This window comes from Notolabrus celidotus, chromosome 13, assembly GCF_009762535.1.
Source record: "Notolabrus celidotus isolate fNotCel1 chromosome 13, fNotCel1.pri, whole genome shotgun sequence".
NCBI classification, from domain to species: Eukaryota; Metazoa; Chordata; class Actinopteri; order Labriformes; family Labridae; genus Notolabrus; species Notolabrus celidotus.
This window is the reverse complement of record NC_048284.1, coordinates 10,370,134-10,384,129: the sequence shown is the minus strand read 5'-3', so window position 1 is coordinate 10,384,129 and position 13,996 is coordinate 10,370,134. Positions and strand designations below refer to the sequence as shown.

The 13,996-nt window shown below is 41.4% G+C and overlaps 1 protein-coding gene across 1 annotated transcript in view; it reads left to right on the top strand.

The window, feature by feature from the left end:
• Positions 1–13,996, top strand: part of LOC117824574 (nesprin-2) — a 113,859-nt gene that overhangs the window by 37,663 nt on the left and 62,200 nt on the right. The window contains 12 exon segments of the mRNA XM_034700107.1: positions 23–632; positions 635–898; positions 946–1,389; positions 1,392–1,429; positions 6,432–6,602; positions 8,486–8,641; positions 8,812–9,053; positions 9,143–11,168; positions 11,285–11,619; positions 11,731–11,875; positions 13,338–13,538; positions 13,669–13,928. Coding sequence (XP_034555998.1) covers positions 23–632; positions 635–898; positions 946–1,389; positions 1,392–1,429; positions 6,432–6,602; positions 8,486–8,641; positions 8,812–9,053; positions 9,143–11,168; positions 11,285–11,619; positions 11,731–11,875; positions 13,338–13,538; positions 13,669–13,928 — 4,892 coding nt within the window.

The window sequence follows — 13,996 nt, the reverse complement described above, 5'->3', positions numbered from 1 at the left end:
CTTTTATGTCATTGTTCCACAGTTTGGTCAAGGTCACTGTGAAGAGGAAAAAGACCAAGATGTTCCCAGTGGAGTGGTTAAAGAAGCATCAAGAAGTGAGAGAGACACACCACATTTAGATGCATCCATGCATCCTCCTGCTTCTCCTGCCCATCCTGCAACAGACACCAAAGAATACTCTGCAAGTGATCAGAATTACAACAAAATCAAAACCAAAGGAGACAAAGAAGATGCTGAGGAATTCCCAGCTGGAGATATCATCAAATTAAAAACCCAGCAGGAACCACAACAGTTTAAATCAGCTCCACCGAATACAAAAACAAACCTCCAGACTCATCTCGGACTAAGAGATAGTCCTGACACATTGAACACTGACAGCAGTCCTTTGAGAAATGAACATGTGACACCTCCCGGAAATAACACAGAGCCTGTAAAGTCTGATTTGATTCTTACTTCCAACACAAGTTTAATAGCCCAGAAAGCAGAGCTGGATGACACCACCTTCACTCAGGACCCAAAATTGTCAGCCGCGGTTGCAGACAGTTCCAAAGACTTCAATTCAGCACCTTATGTCACATCCCTTGCTGGATCTGCACCCATAAATCCTGAACACGTTCCATTTTTATCCCTGAGATGATGTCTGAACATCAAGCAGCACAACCGGGGACGGTTACAGACGTCCAAACACAACAGAGACACAGTGAGGATGGCCCTGTTAGTCCAAAGAAAGTGGTTACTATAGTGTTAGAGATGGATCCACAGGACATGAAGGTTGATGAAAGTATGAGTCCAGGTGTGTTTGAATGGCCTCAGGGAGTTTGTCAGACAGAGGTCACTCCAAGTGTTGGATATCCTGAGGAGAAATTTTGGACTCTTTTTCATCAATACTCAGTCCTGAGTCGATGAAAGAGACTCCAAATAAAAAACAGTCTTACAGTAAATGAGTCTCAAGTGACAGACTCACTCTCAGAAAACCTCTGCAGGTAGTTTCTACAGACCTGGAGGATGTGAAGCCTACAAGTGCCAATGTATCATTCCAGGCTACCCATGAGGTAATGCACAATGAGGTCTTAAATTCCTCCAAATCATGTGTCAATGTTGCTGAACGTCAGCTCACCGGTGCACATGCAGCAGGAACGACGTTTCCGGATGTCAGACCGGAGGAGATGACAGATTTCTGTCTGGCTGAAGGGCAAACAATGAGCTCAGTCTCCTGCAGTGAGGAGGGAGACGTTTCAACAGAAACACAAACACCTGCCAGTGACAATAAACAGCGGAGTGTTGCACAGAGCACAGGAGCAGGAGAGATAACCGGCCTTGAACTCCCAGAATGCAAACTTTCAAGACGGGATGACGTGACTCTGCCAACAGACGGAGGTGAATGGATGGTCCTGCTTCACTGGAGGACTCAGAGGAGACACACTCTCAGGTAGATATTGCTTTACAAATGTACTCGAACTTTTTTCTCTTATTGTTTTTCTCTGCTGTCAGAAAATGCTCTTCATTAGGGATGCACCAACATTTGGGCTCCGTTGACAGATATTATAAAGAATAGAATCAAACAGATGTTTCATACACAGGTACAGGACAGAACAGGTGCATTGAAGTTTTGTGCTTTACTCCTTGTGATAGCTTTATAGAATAATCATAATAATGATTAGGAACTTTCTTTGAACAGTACTTTTCAAAACAGGGTTACAAAGTGCTTGACAAATGAGGAAGAAATGATAAAATAACATAAAAGAGAAATGTGAGGAATACAGGAAATAAAACAAGATTAAAAAGGTTGAGACCCTAGAGATGAAAGAAATGAAACAATATAAAAATAAATAAAACAACATTTTAAAAAAGCTAAAAAAAACACACACAAATGGATAAAAGGAAATAAAACAAACACTGTAAGAAGAACTTAAAAAACTAAAAAAAGGCCAAAACAAAAGATCAAAGGTATAAAATCCTGTCTATGATACTGTCTGAAAAGGAGATTTAAGTATGAATGATAAAAGAACAATACAAATGACAAAATAAATAAGATAGTAATTACAAAAAGTGGTAATAATACACTTCATCAGGGGCGCTGGTGGCCTAGCGGTCTAAGCACCCCACATACGGAGGCCACAGTCCTCGTCGCAGGGGTCGCCAGTTCGATTCCCGGCCGGTCGACCATTATCTGCATGTCTCCCCCCGCTACTTACTCCCCACAATTTCTGTCTCTCTTCAGCTGTCCTATCAAATAAAGGCAAAAAGGCCACAAATAAATTAATAAATTAAACAAGAATCTTAATAATAATAATAACACACTTCATCAATGACACACTTTCTGAAATAATAATAAGTTCCCACCCCAATTTAAAAAAATAAATTGCTGTATAGAATGTTTATCAAAGTAGATCGTGATAGTTTGCAAATCATTCAAACTCTGTTTGGTTGAATTTAGTGAAAAACAACATTTAAAATGTTGAAACTGTAAATTGGTATTGTTTTTTTTTTTAAAGTAAAGTCTTATTTCAAATCAAATCGAGCAACACACTTCAAAAAAAGTTGGGAAGGGGGAAAACAAAACACTGAAAAAGTTGTGTGATGGTAGTGAAAGAAATTAATAAATGAAAAATGTATGAAGGCTGTGGCACTCAAAGCGGTCATTGTTTTGGCTCCTGACTAAGCCCCTTTGCTACATGTCATCCCCAACTCTCTGCTCCCCACGTTTTCTGTCTCTATTCCTAACATCTCCTAGCTAATTAGGTCAAGTTGCAACATTTTTGCAACATGACTTGGTTCAAAAAGGGAATTCCATGAGAGGCTGAGTCTCTCAGAGGTAAAGATGGGAGGAGGTTTACCACTCTTTGAGGGACTGCGTGAGCAAAAAGTTCATGATAGTAAAGCTCCAAAAGAGGCTACATTTTCTAAAACAGAATCTATACTTAAGTGGAAGTTAATTCACTATGAACAAGCACTTTCATCCGTTGCTCCTTTCAGGATCATTTGGATAAAATCTTTATATGAGTATTTCCAGTATGTTTGGGGCAGTATAGCTTACAGTAGTTCACATGTGAAAGGGTAATGGGAAATAAGCAAAAGAGCATAAAAGGGCTCCAGAGGGAAATTAAATTTGGAGTTCCATATCAGTAACAATGGCGACTCTCCTGCTTCTAAAATCATGAAAACCAACATACTGTTAAAAAAGTTAAATTCATTTGAACCTTTAGTTGAATTCTTGAAATGAATGTAAACAGCGGTCAAACACTTATCCCTCTGCTGTCAGAAGACTCACATGCCTCAGCTGAATCTGAAATTCTTGCTCTCCTAAATGACACTCATCATGTCTTCATCGTCTTCTTTGACATTTACAAACCATTCATTTGTCCTCATGTTACCCTAAGTTTGAAGAAGGGGTCGTATCGAGTGAAACTTGGACATTTTTGACATTTGTAGAGTGGAATTTTAATCTTAAGTTCAGTCCAGGAGTTTTGCTGGAACTTGTTTCCTTTCAGTGTATTTATTCCTCCCACCGTTTGGCATTTAAATGTCACAACATGTGCCAGAGGCCAGTTTTGATATTCATCTTTTTGGGGGACATTGCTCAGCCAGTGGAGGAAATGTATATCTCCTGTGATAAGAGAAGGACATCTTTGTAGCAATCTGTGTTGGCCTGTTTGTTGCACTGAATAAATAAAGAAAATATAACGACAGAAAAGAAAATAACACAAATTACGAGGCTCCTGCTCTAGTTTATCCTGCAGTAGCATTTAAGATTAAATGAGAAAAAAAAACCTTTGCTAACTGTAATTATCTACAGAATCAGTACAGGACCTTACCATGACCTGAGCCCTCATCTCTGGCTTCACATCGTCCACTAAAAGCCAGACTAAATGCTGGTGGTGCTTACACTGCTCTTCTTGTAACAAAGTAGATTTTGCAAAAGGTTCCTCTGACAACTTCTCAGAAATTATATGTTTTGTTGCTCTTCAAGCCAGAATGCTTAAAGGAACTGAGGAATTTCTCACAAACCACCTGTAATTATCCTGAGTAATGGCAGCCCTCCTCACTCTCTGTGAAAGGCTGACATTTGTTTTTTGTTTTGTGTCCGAACATGTTCCCAAAATATTTGTTTTTAAAAGACAATTAAAGATACTACGAGGAGTTGTCAGCTGGTTATGAAAAAGGTCAATATTAATGATACCTGATACCTCTTTATGAGATATAAAACTGTCAGAGGTGATCAAATAGATCCTTCTGGGGGTTGGGTGTCACATGAGGTGATCAAGCGTACTCTGCTAGAAGTCTTTTTTTTTTTTACACTAACATTCATTGTGAGTTTTATGTTAGACACAAAGACTGTATAAAAAGGAACAGCACAACAGCTCCCCAAAAGTGATGCCAAAAATATTTCTAGCTCCCCTTGCTGACTATCTGCTGTGTAGCTCATACAGCCACCCTCCTCCATTAGAACTGATTGGACATGGGTCAGACTAGAAAATAAAATACAAGTCAAATATTTTTTTCTCAAACATGCTTTCTGTCATGACAGTTAAGGCTGGTTTATACTTCTGCGTCTCCCCTACGCAGCAGGAGCTGATGTGGACATGAGCACCACATACTTGTGCGTCGATGTGTCCGTGTCGCGCAGCAATTCTCCGCCGTGACGCTTGAGGGCAGTGTGGTCTCTCTGATAGCCGGTCACCTCCTTCCGGCCCCGCTACGATCTCTGTTTACTTTTCCACAGCGATTCAGAGCGTGATATGTTAATCTACAGCTGATACATGTTGCTGTTTATCATACAGACATGATTACATGAAGAATAGAGAGGAGGAGATGAAATACAAGGCTGATGTGCGGCCGATGAGCGGGGATCCTGGAAGTGCTGTAATTGCAGGAAATACAATCTCCGAGCGGACCAATCACAGGGCTTGCAGTCAGCGTTGATTCTACGCGTAGTTACATTTTGGAGGAGGTGCACGTCAGCTACGTGCGTAGGCCACTGCGTAGGTACGGGAGCTACGCGGACCCCCTGGCGTAGGCTACACTGATTGGATTCGACACAGAAGTATAAATCAGCCTTTAGTTCCTGTCATGCTGATGTTTGTGCAAGTGTTTATTTTTTCAAAGACGTTCCCTTTCAGGTAGCACAATATGCCAGTGCCCATTGTGGTGGTATTGGCTTCACTTCTTTTACAATGGAAGGAGTTTGAGGCATGTTGTCAATATTTATATACAGACATTTAAATAAAAAAACGTTTACATTTTTACATTCCGGTTTTGGACAGTTTTGCCTTTGTTGATAGAACAGTTGAAGAGAGACAGGAAGTGGGGGAGAGAAGAGAGTGGGGGAAATACACAGGAAAGGGTTGTGGCCGGGGGTCGTAGATGTACGATACAAGATCAGTAAAGATGTGTATCATCCTGCTTTGTCCACAGGGAGCACCAAAATCAACACAACCCTAAAGTTTCACACAGGAGCTTTAAATGGCTCTCTGAGCAGCAGTTATGAATAACAGAAAAATGTGAAACAAAACTTCATATATCTCTCAGTTTACTAATCTTTATTATTACATTTTAACATTTTAAACACGACTTTAGAGTAAGACAGAAATAATAAACTATATCTAGAAACTTTTGACCCAAGCTTGGTCCAATCTGTGTTAAACTTCTCAAATATATGAGCATTTTATTACTTCAAAACTCCTTCTTTGAAAGAGAAGAAGAAGAAAGAAGATATACTTCTTTAATCCTGAGGGGAAATAAAATTTTTGATCCCTTAGTTCAAAGCACTCTGAGCTCCTAGACATAAATAAGTCTCAACTTATTCACCTGTCACTTCAAGTTGATGTATTGTTTACATGCACCCATATGCATACACCTTTCTTGTGTCGAAAAATTCAAGTCAAACTTGTCTTACAAAGTGTGAACAATCTGCAAACTTTGAACTGCAAACAACCTACAGCTACTTCACCTACAACCAACAAACCAACCAGAAACCTACTTTTTGTTTTCAAACCACCTTCCCGCTCTACCTGCACCCTGTTCAGAGACACGCCCTGCTCTTACCAGAAACATTTGAAGAGGCACCTCCCCTGTTTGTAATCGAGTCACCATACAGCTCGAGTCATGTTTTGGTTCTCATCTTGTCTTACCAAGTTATAACAGATCACTTATTTCTTTAAAGAAAAACAGGGAGGCAACTCTTTGTGGCTGATCAGACTTTCCCCTTGGGGCAGACTGCTATACCTACTCAGGCACATTCTTTTGCTAACTGTGCTGACTCGCCGGGCCACCGTCAACATGGTAATATTTACTACAGCAGAGCAGGGGCAGAACAGGAAGCTATGTTATTATCTGTGTACAAACACAGGAGAGCAGGAGGCATGTGTCACCACCCTTGTCCCGCGTGTGTGTGTGTATGTGTATGTGTGTGTGTGTGTGTGTGTTTATAGCCTCAGATCCAGGAGAGCATGGAGCCTGAGAGGACAGCACCGAGTTTGAAAGCTGATCTGCTCACTGGGGAGACAGCAGGTGGATCACCTGAGACCTGCAAACTCAAGTCCACCATGCAGGATATTTTGACTGAGATCCAGAGCTTGGTGGAGAAGAGTAACATCATAAATGTGAGTATCAACCAGCTTTCACATGATGAACAGCTGTCGTGCATTAACTTAGACGGATGTCAATGGGCTGAAAGCTAATTAGTATAGGTCAGAGCTTTTGAGTATGTATAGAAAAGATACATTCTGAACTTTTTAGGATAATTTCAGCAAAATAAAAAAGGTTACTTGTTCACTTATTTTGCACTGAGGGGTTTTCTAAAGTTGCACAAACTATCTTTAAGGAAAAAAAGTTAAAACTCTTCTTTGTGCATTTCAACTTTCATGTTTTTTCATGTAACTGCAAAGTTTCCACTGTCCAAAAAAGCTCAAGAGGTCAGTTACACTCACATTAAACAAGGAAAAGATAAGGCGAGCAGTGTTTTGATTGGTGTTTGTGTGTATTCCCATGATGCTGCAGAGAGCATGGTTCACAGGAAGGACATGTTTGATACAAAAATTTCCTCCAGGGTCATTAGTGGGTCTAAAAAGACTCAGAGTTGAGAGCAATTTATGATCAGCTCTGCTGCAGTTTGACTCTTTCCTGATGTCAGCAGTGATATTGTCATTTTAAAGAGACTATCCCTCATGTAGAGATGTCAAACCTTGAAAAGAATAAGCACTAATAAGATTAATCAAGTTTGAAAATAAGGATTGGAACTAAGTTGTTTCTGGTGCTCATAATTGCCATTGTGTAAACAAGCTGTTTTAGCCTGCAGTAAGATACATCTGTGGAAGTTTGCAGACAAGAACACAACAAAATGCAGTCTAATTATCCTGTTTGTTTTTCAACTTATTTTCAATTAGTGTCATTAAAACATTGCAAAAGGTTAATAAAAAAATCTGTTTTCATAAAATGTTGATCATTGAAATATTGTCCAAGCAATAACAAAAGAGAGAGTAATTTCATCTAACCACTTTATAAAATAATTTGTCTATTTAAATTGCTGATGTGAAAGCAAACGGACGATTTGGTTTTTGAATGAACATTCTGCTTCGCATTGCTTTCTTTATAACCACACTAAGTTTATTTACTGAAGGTCAATGTCAACACAATCCCTTACCTGACTATCTACACTGCAAAAAGAAAAAAATCTCAGCAAGTGAATAATCCTTATATTTGTAGTCTACATTTTTTCATTAGATGTATTATAGCCATGATCATTTGACAAGTTCAGATAAACATCTTATTTCAAGATATTGAAGCAAAATAATAATAAAATAATAAAGCCTGAATTTCTTGTTATGAGTAGAAATATCTGCAAAAGCAAAATTGACCCATTGATTTTTTTGAATTAAGATATTCTGATAACAATAAATTTAACAATTGGATTTTGCTCACTGCTTTTCAGCTCTTTCAGATGTCTGTTTTAATACTTCAGATGCTGCTTCCATTACATTTTAGACAGTTTTATAGGCAGGATTTTATATCTTTGATCTTTTGATAATCTCAGCCTTTTTGTCTTTTGCTGTTTTTTTCTGCTCACAATAATTGTTTTAGCCATTGGTGGGTTTTAGCCTATTTAGATTGTTTTATTTCCTGTTTTCTTCAAATTACTCTTTGATGTTCTTCTATTATCTTTCTAATTTTTTTTAAATTTTATATATATTTGGGCTTTTTCGCCTTTATTCGATAGGACAGCTGAAGAGAGACAGGATATGTGGGGAGTAGAGAGGGGGGGAGGACATGCTGGAAATGGTCGAGGCCAGGAATCAAACCGGCAAGCCCTGCATCGAGGACTGTAGCCTCTGTATGTGGGGCGCTTAGACCGCTTAGTCATTTTCTAGAGCAATCTACAAATCAATTTAGCATGACTAATATTTGCAGATTAACCAACATAGTTTTTTTGTTCTTTTTCAAAAAATGTGTACATGTTACTTAAATTTGGTTCATTTGTATGTTGCAGCGAACACCACACATTGATTTAAGTTGGTACCTGAAGTCGTCTCCGGGTGAACCAGAGATCCGATTAATACGAACTGTGCAGAAAGTTCTAGCATGTCGTTATCAACCAGCACAGCTCGACGTCACTGCAATGACCAAACAGCTGCAGGAGGCAGAGGTAGGTCCCTCGATTTATCACTATTTAGTTTAAATAAGTGTATTCCTGTTCTGGCCTTTCATAAATCTAAATACAATACATGTTACCTTGAATCTTAAACATGTTGTCTTTTATGAGAGGAGGAAAAACAAACTTAAAATCTTCTTATCTAATGACTCTTCTGTCTGCAGGGCTACAGGCAAACTGTGCAGGAACAAGTGGCTGCAATGAAAAGCATGAGTGGTTCCAGGACTTGCACTGCGGATGCCTTGAAAAGCATTGAAGGAGAGTGTAGTGCTGCTTTGCTGGATGCCTCTGCCACAGTGCAGGTGAAAGCAGCACAGCTGGATCAGGTCAAACAGTATCAGAAACAGATGAAGATCATCAGAGCTTTCTTGGCTGTTGTTGCAGTTGAGAAAGAGAAAATGAGCCTGTGAGTGATTATTTGAGCTGGTTCACATATTTCAAGTCAGTGGTATTTGTTTGTTACCCGATGAATTCATGTTCTTTACTTTTTGTCAGGGATACTTTGGGAAGCAGTGACCTCCAAGCAAACAAACTCCCCGGCCTCCTGCAAACCATGGTGCTGAAGAAAGGCATGATGAAGGAGCTCCTCCGGATTAGCAGCCAGTTATCCGTCCATCTGAGCGACGCTGAGAGTTCAGGTGCTCTTCTTGCTCAGCTCGGAGATGTCCAGGAGGAGTGGAGGCTTTTAGAAGGAAGTATCAAAAGAGCTCTGCAGCATGCCTCAAGCTCCACCTCTCAATCCTCTCTTCTGATAAAAGACACTAAACAGCTAAAAGCCCAACTGAATGCCCTTCAGATGTCCGACTTTGAAAACAGCGACAACAAAAGTGCTTTAGAGTTCGTGTGTCTGACCACAGACCTCAAACTTTACAACCAGCTCTATCTCCACCTTCAATCCGAGTCAGACGCTCTTATTAATTTCTCTTTGGGCCAGAAAGAGAAGAGTGAGATCAAGCATAACCTTCAGGAAGTGGGGTCCTTGCTGAATGTCACCAAGAGCAAGATGGACGTTTCAACGTACAGCTCTTCTGGGGGGATGAACAAACAGTTACAAGACTTGATCACATGGGCCAAGCAGGCAGAAAACCACATCTCCACAGGGAAGAAGTTAGCTCTTTTCCCAGAGGAGGCTCGGATCCAGATCGTTGAGATGAAGAAATTTCAAACGGATATTTGGTCCCGGAGGTCCAAGATGCAGGCTGAAGTTGAGCAGATGAAAGATATCGCCTCTGCTGTAGAAAAGGAGGAAAGCGACCAAGTATTAAAGACCGTACAAGACCTGTATGAGGCCATCGCTGACAGCTTGGACCATGTTCTTGATACCATGAAGAAAAATCTGAAGGAGAGGGAGGAAATGTTATGCCAGCTTGCTAGCATGGATGCCTGGCTTGCGGAAATGCATGCTAAAAGAGACCCCTGTGTGCATGTGGACAACGTTTCCAAAGCTGACATCAGAGAGCTGGAGAGCGAGCTGAAAAGTCACACATTTGCCACGGTGAAGATAGAGAGCACGATAAAACTTGTGGAGGAAATGGCAGAAAGATGCAAAGAAATAGCCGTGGGGTTGAGTCCAGGAGAGAGCCGCTACCTCGTCAACAGACTGTCAGGCCTTTGGACAGAGTTAGACGGATTGCTCGCTCTTGAGAAAGCAACCAGCTGGGAGTTAGAGGAGCTGATTCACGAGAGAACCTCTTCAGACGAGGAGTTATCCACCATCCAGGCTAGCTTAAATCAAATCTCCACTGATCTGGCACAGCAGAAGTTCCCTTTAACACAAGAAACCATTTCAAAGATTGTTCATTTGAAGCACATGCTAATGGAGCACCAGTGTCAAGCACAAGAACTTCAGCACTGCCAGGAAGCCAAACGAAGCTCTCTGTTGTGCACCATTGGCGAGTTGCAAGACCAATGTAAAGCTCTCAGTACTAATGCCTTTGAACAAGAGAAATATCTGCACCTGAGGAGCCAAATGGAGGAATCTAGAGACATCGCCGAAGAGCAAATCCAGCGTGCCAAAGATAAAGGAATAAGTTTGGGTCAGAGGTTCAGACAATGTCAAACGCTACTGGTCGAACTCCCCTTGGTGAAGACACAGTGCCAGGAAGCGGCAGACCAGCTGGAGGCCATAGCTCAGGAGCTGAAGCCATCTGAGCTCGATGCAGAGAGGCAGAGGATTTGTCAGAGTGTGCAAACTTTAGTCTCCTGGGAGGATTCTGTCGCACACGATATCAAGACTCTAGAGGCCAAGCTTCTGCTAGGTCTGCGTTTCTCTTCTGAGCTTCCAGCCTTAATGGAGTTCTTCCGGGGAACAAGAGAGGAGCTGCAGGAGGCCGAACATGTACATCCAGAGGAAAAAGCCATAGATGTTGCACTTGGAAGGTGTTGGGTTATGTGGAGAAATATGGAGTCTTGGATGAGGGTCTTGGAAGGCCTGGGACGAAAAGAAAAGATCAACCTGAACAGATGCAAGGAAGTGTTCTCTCTTCGAGATGCAGCCATGAAAGAGTGCCACGCGAGAATGGTAAGTTTTAATGCTTGAGGTTGTGGATCTTTTGATCTTTTAAATCTGCAAGGCGATCTATCCTTTTTTATTGACGTTTCTCTTGGCTTCATGCCATCATTTAACATATCCAACAGGAGAGTCTATCCCAAGCTCGAGAGTCCTTAAAAGATTACCAATGGGCTGCTCAAGGAGCAATCGGTTTCCTTCACAACGCTGAAGCCACCTTCCTCTCAGCTCCTGGAGGGTTTTTGGACTGTACCGAGGAACAAAGACAGACTCAGCAGGCTCTGGAGGCTCTTGAGGATGGGTTCCAGGCTCACATCCGCCACCTGTTGGAGCTGGTACCCGAACAACCATGCCTCTCTCGAGCAAAGACCGAGCAGCTCCACATCGGCATCTTCAGTCAGCTGTTGGTGGGAAGAGCCATACTCGAGGCTCAAGCTCAGCTCAGGCTGGAGTCCCTACAGAGGTAGTGGAAGTTTAACCCTCTTTGACGTGGTTATGGATAGCTTTTATTTTGTGTGCTATCATTAATTCTGTTTATTTTGACCATACTTTTTCTACTAAAAATGTCTTACAGCTGTGAAGTAAGACAACAAAGCCACAGGAAGTGTCATGAGGACATACGTCAGCGTCTCTCAGGGCTTGAAGCTCAGCTTTCAGAATGTGCTGCAGAACAAGTGACATCATACGACAAATGTGTCGCCCAGCAGAAAAGAGCCAAGGTGGGTTTACCAAGCATTATTTGTCAGCGTACATCTCTCCATATCCACTGAATCTACTTAGACATTGTCATATTTTAAAAATGTACTACTGTAAGGTTTGATGCCATCCCATCAGAACACTTGTTTGCATAGCAGCCATAATTGGCTGGTCCTTTGGTTGGTGCACCAGTTTGGTCCAAAGTGAGTTTGGAAAAAGTTAAATTTCCTAAGCAGCCCCTTAAGTCATGCAAAGAAAATGATCTTGTATGCACTCAGTGATAATTTCGTTAACAAAATAATGACAATAAATGTTCGTCAAAGACAATTTTTTTCATGACGAAAACGAGATTATGATGAGCTAAAGTGCATCACTGATAATAAAAACTCTGACAAAAATATGTTTTGATTTCGTTGACGAGACGATGACGAGACAAAAACGTTAGTGGCGGATCGTCGGACATTCAAAATCCATGTTTTCCCCCGCTTTGCGTCTAATTTTTAGAAATAATAGTGATGCATTCCTTTGACAAGCTACAGTATATTATTATCTGAGGGGCTCCGTGTTAGCTTGGTCTCTACCTGCAGCAGGTGTGCTTTATGAACCAGCTCTCCTCACCTCCATGCATCTGTCTCATCTTCATTGAGGATTTTTGCCCCCGGTCTGCTTTAGTGACAAAGACACAACCGGGGGACGTCTGTTTTATATTTGATGTTTTTGCCGCTATAACCGTAAAAAGCTCCCATCTAGAGCTTGATTTAATCCAGTTTGGTGAAACATCAGACACCTTCAGTAAGTTTTGATCAACTTCTTGCTGAGAGATGCAGATACATTTCAGAGTGCCATGAACTGACTCTGTCCAGTGCGCCTGTCACGGCAGGTACATTCAAGGACTGTCGTAAATGTGCAATACAGTTCTTTCATGGCATTTTACTGTGAGTCAAGAGAATCAAAATACAGTCACAGTAGTCACATCAAGAATGTTTTCTTTTGACATTTTAGCAGGGACAGGCTGAATTATTTAACTTAAGATATGACACAACCAAAAGTGTTAAAGGAGTGTTGATGATTTTAACACTTGGTATAACCCTGTTACCAATATCTGATCGACTACATGAATTATTTAAAGAGTGAAAATGTTTTGGCAAAAATCAAAGACTGAAATGTTTTGAGTGTTCGCCAACTAAAATTAGACTAAGACTACAAAGGGCTGAAAAGACTAAAATGTGACTAAAACAGGCATTTTCGTCTAAAGACTAAGACTAAATCTAAAATAGCTGCCAAAATGAACACTGGTATGCGCGTTTTATTAACTGGTGCACACAAGATCATACGTTCCTTGTGAAGAGTTTGTGTATGCTCTCTCTTGCCATACTGAACCAGGCATTAAATATCATATTTGGTTACGTATTCTGATATTACATAAAATAAGAAATTGCCTGATTTAAAACATATGTATCCCATCTCTATTTTTCCTCCATAAAGCTTCTGATGGAAGATCTTCGCAGCCTCTCCAGTAAAACTGAAGAACTCAGAGCCGGGTGTCCGATGCAGGGCTGTGGGGTCGGAAAGGACGGCGAGCTGGGCGCCCTCTGGAGGCGCTGGGTGTCATTGCGTCGTGGTATTGGCCTTCTGATGGCACACACCGAACAGAGAGGAGAGGAGTGGAAGGACATCACTACTAGTGTGAGTTTTTCCAACAACAAAATGACCTGGTTTTCAGAAACCTGTAGAAGTTGTGGTAACTAAATGAGGTTATTGAAGTAGCATACAGGACATCAAGAACAGAGTAAAGGATTGATTTCTTCCTCTTTAGATGGAGCAGTGTTGCAGCTTCTTGGCCAGTCTTCAGGCCAAGGTTCCTGACTCCTCAGCTGTGAGCTTCTCTCAGGAGGGACCTCAGGAGCTTCTGGCTCAGGCTGAGATGCACCAGGCCGGGCTGGAGCAGGAGCAGCAGGCCCTGGCCTCCCTGGAGCACCGACTGGAGCATGCCTTGAGCTTATCTACATCCCAGGCTCCCATCAGCCCTGGACCTGTCGGGAAAACCCTTGTGAAGATCCAAGAGAATGTCAGGAGGTGGGATTTGTTAAATGTGGAGAATTATTACTCCTTTCTGTCAGTGATGCTGAACAGATACTTTTACA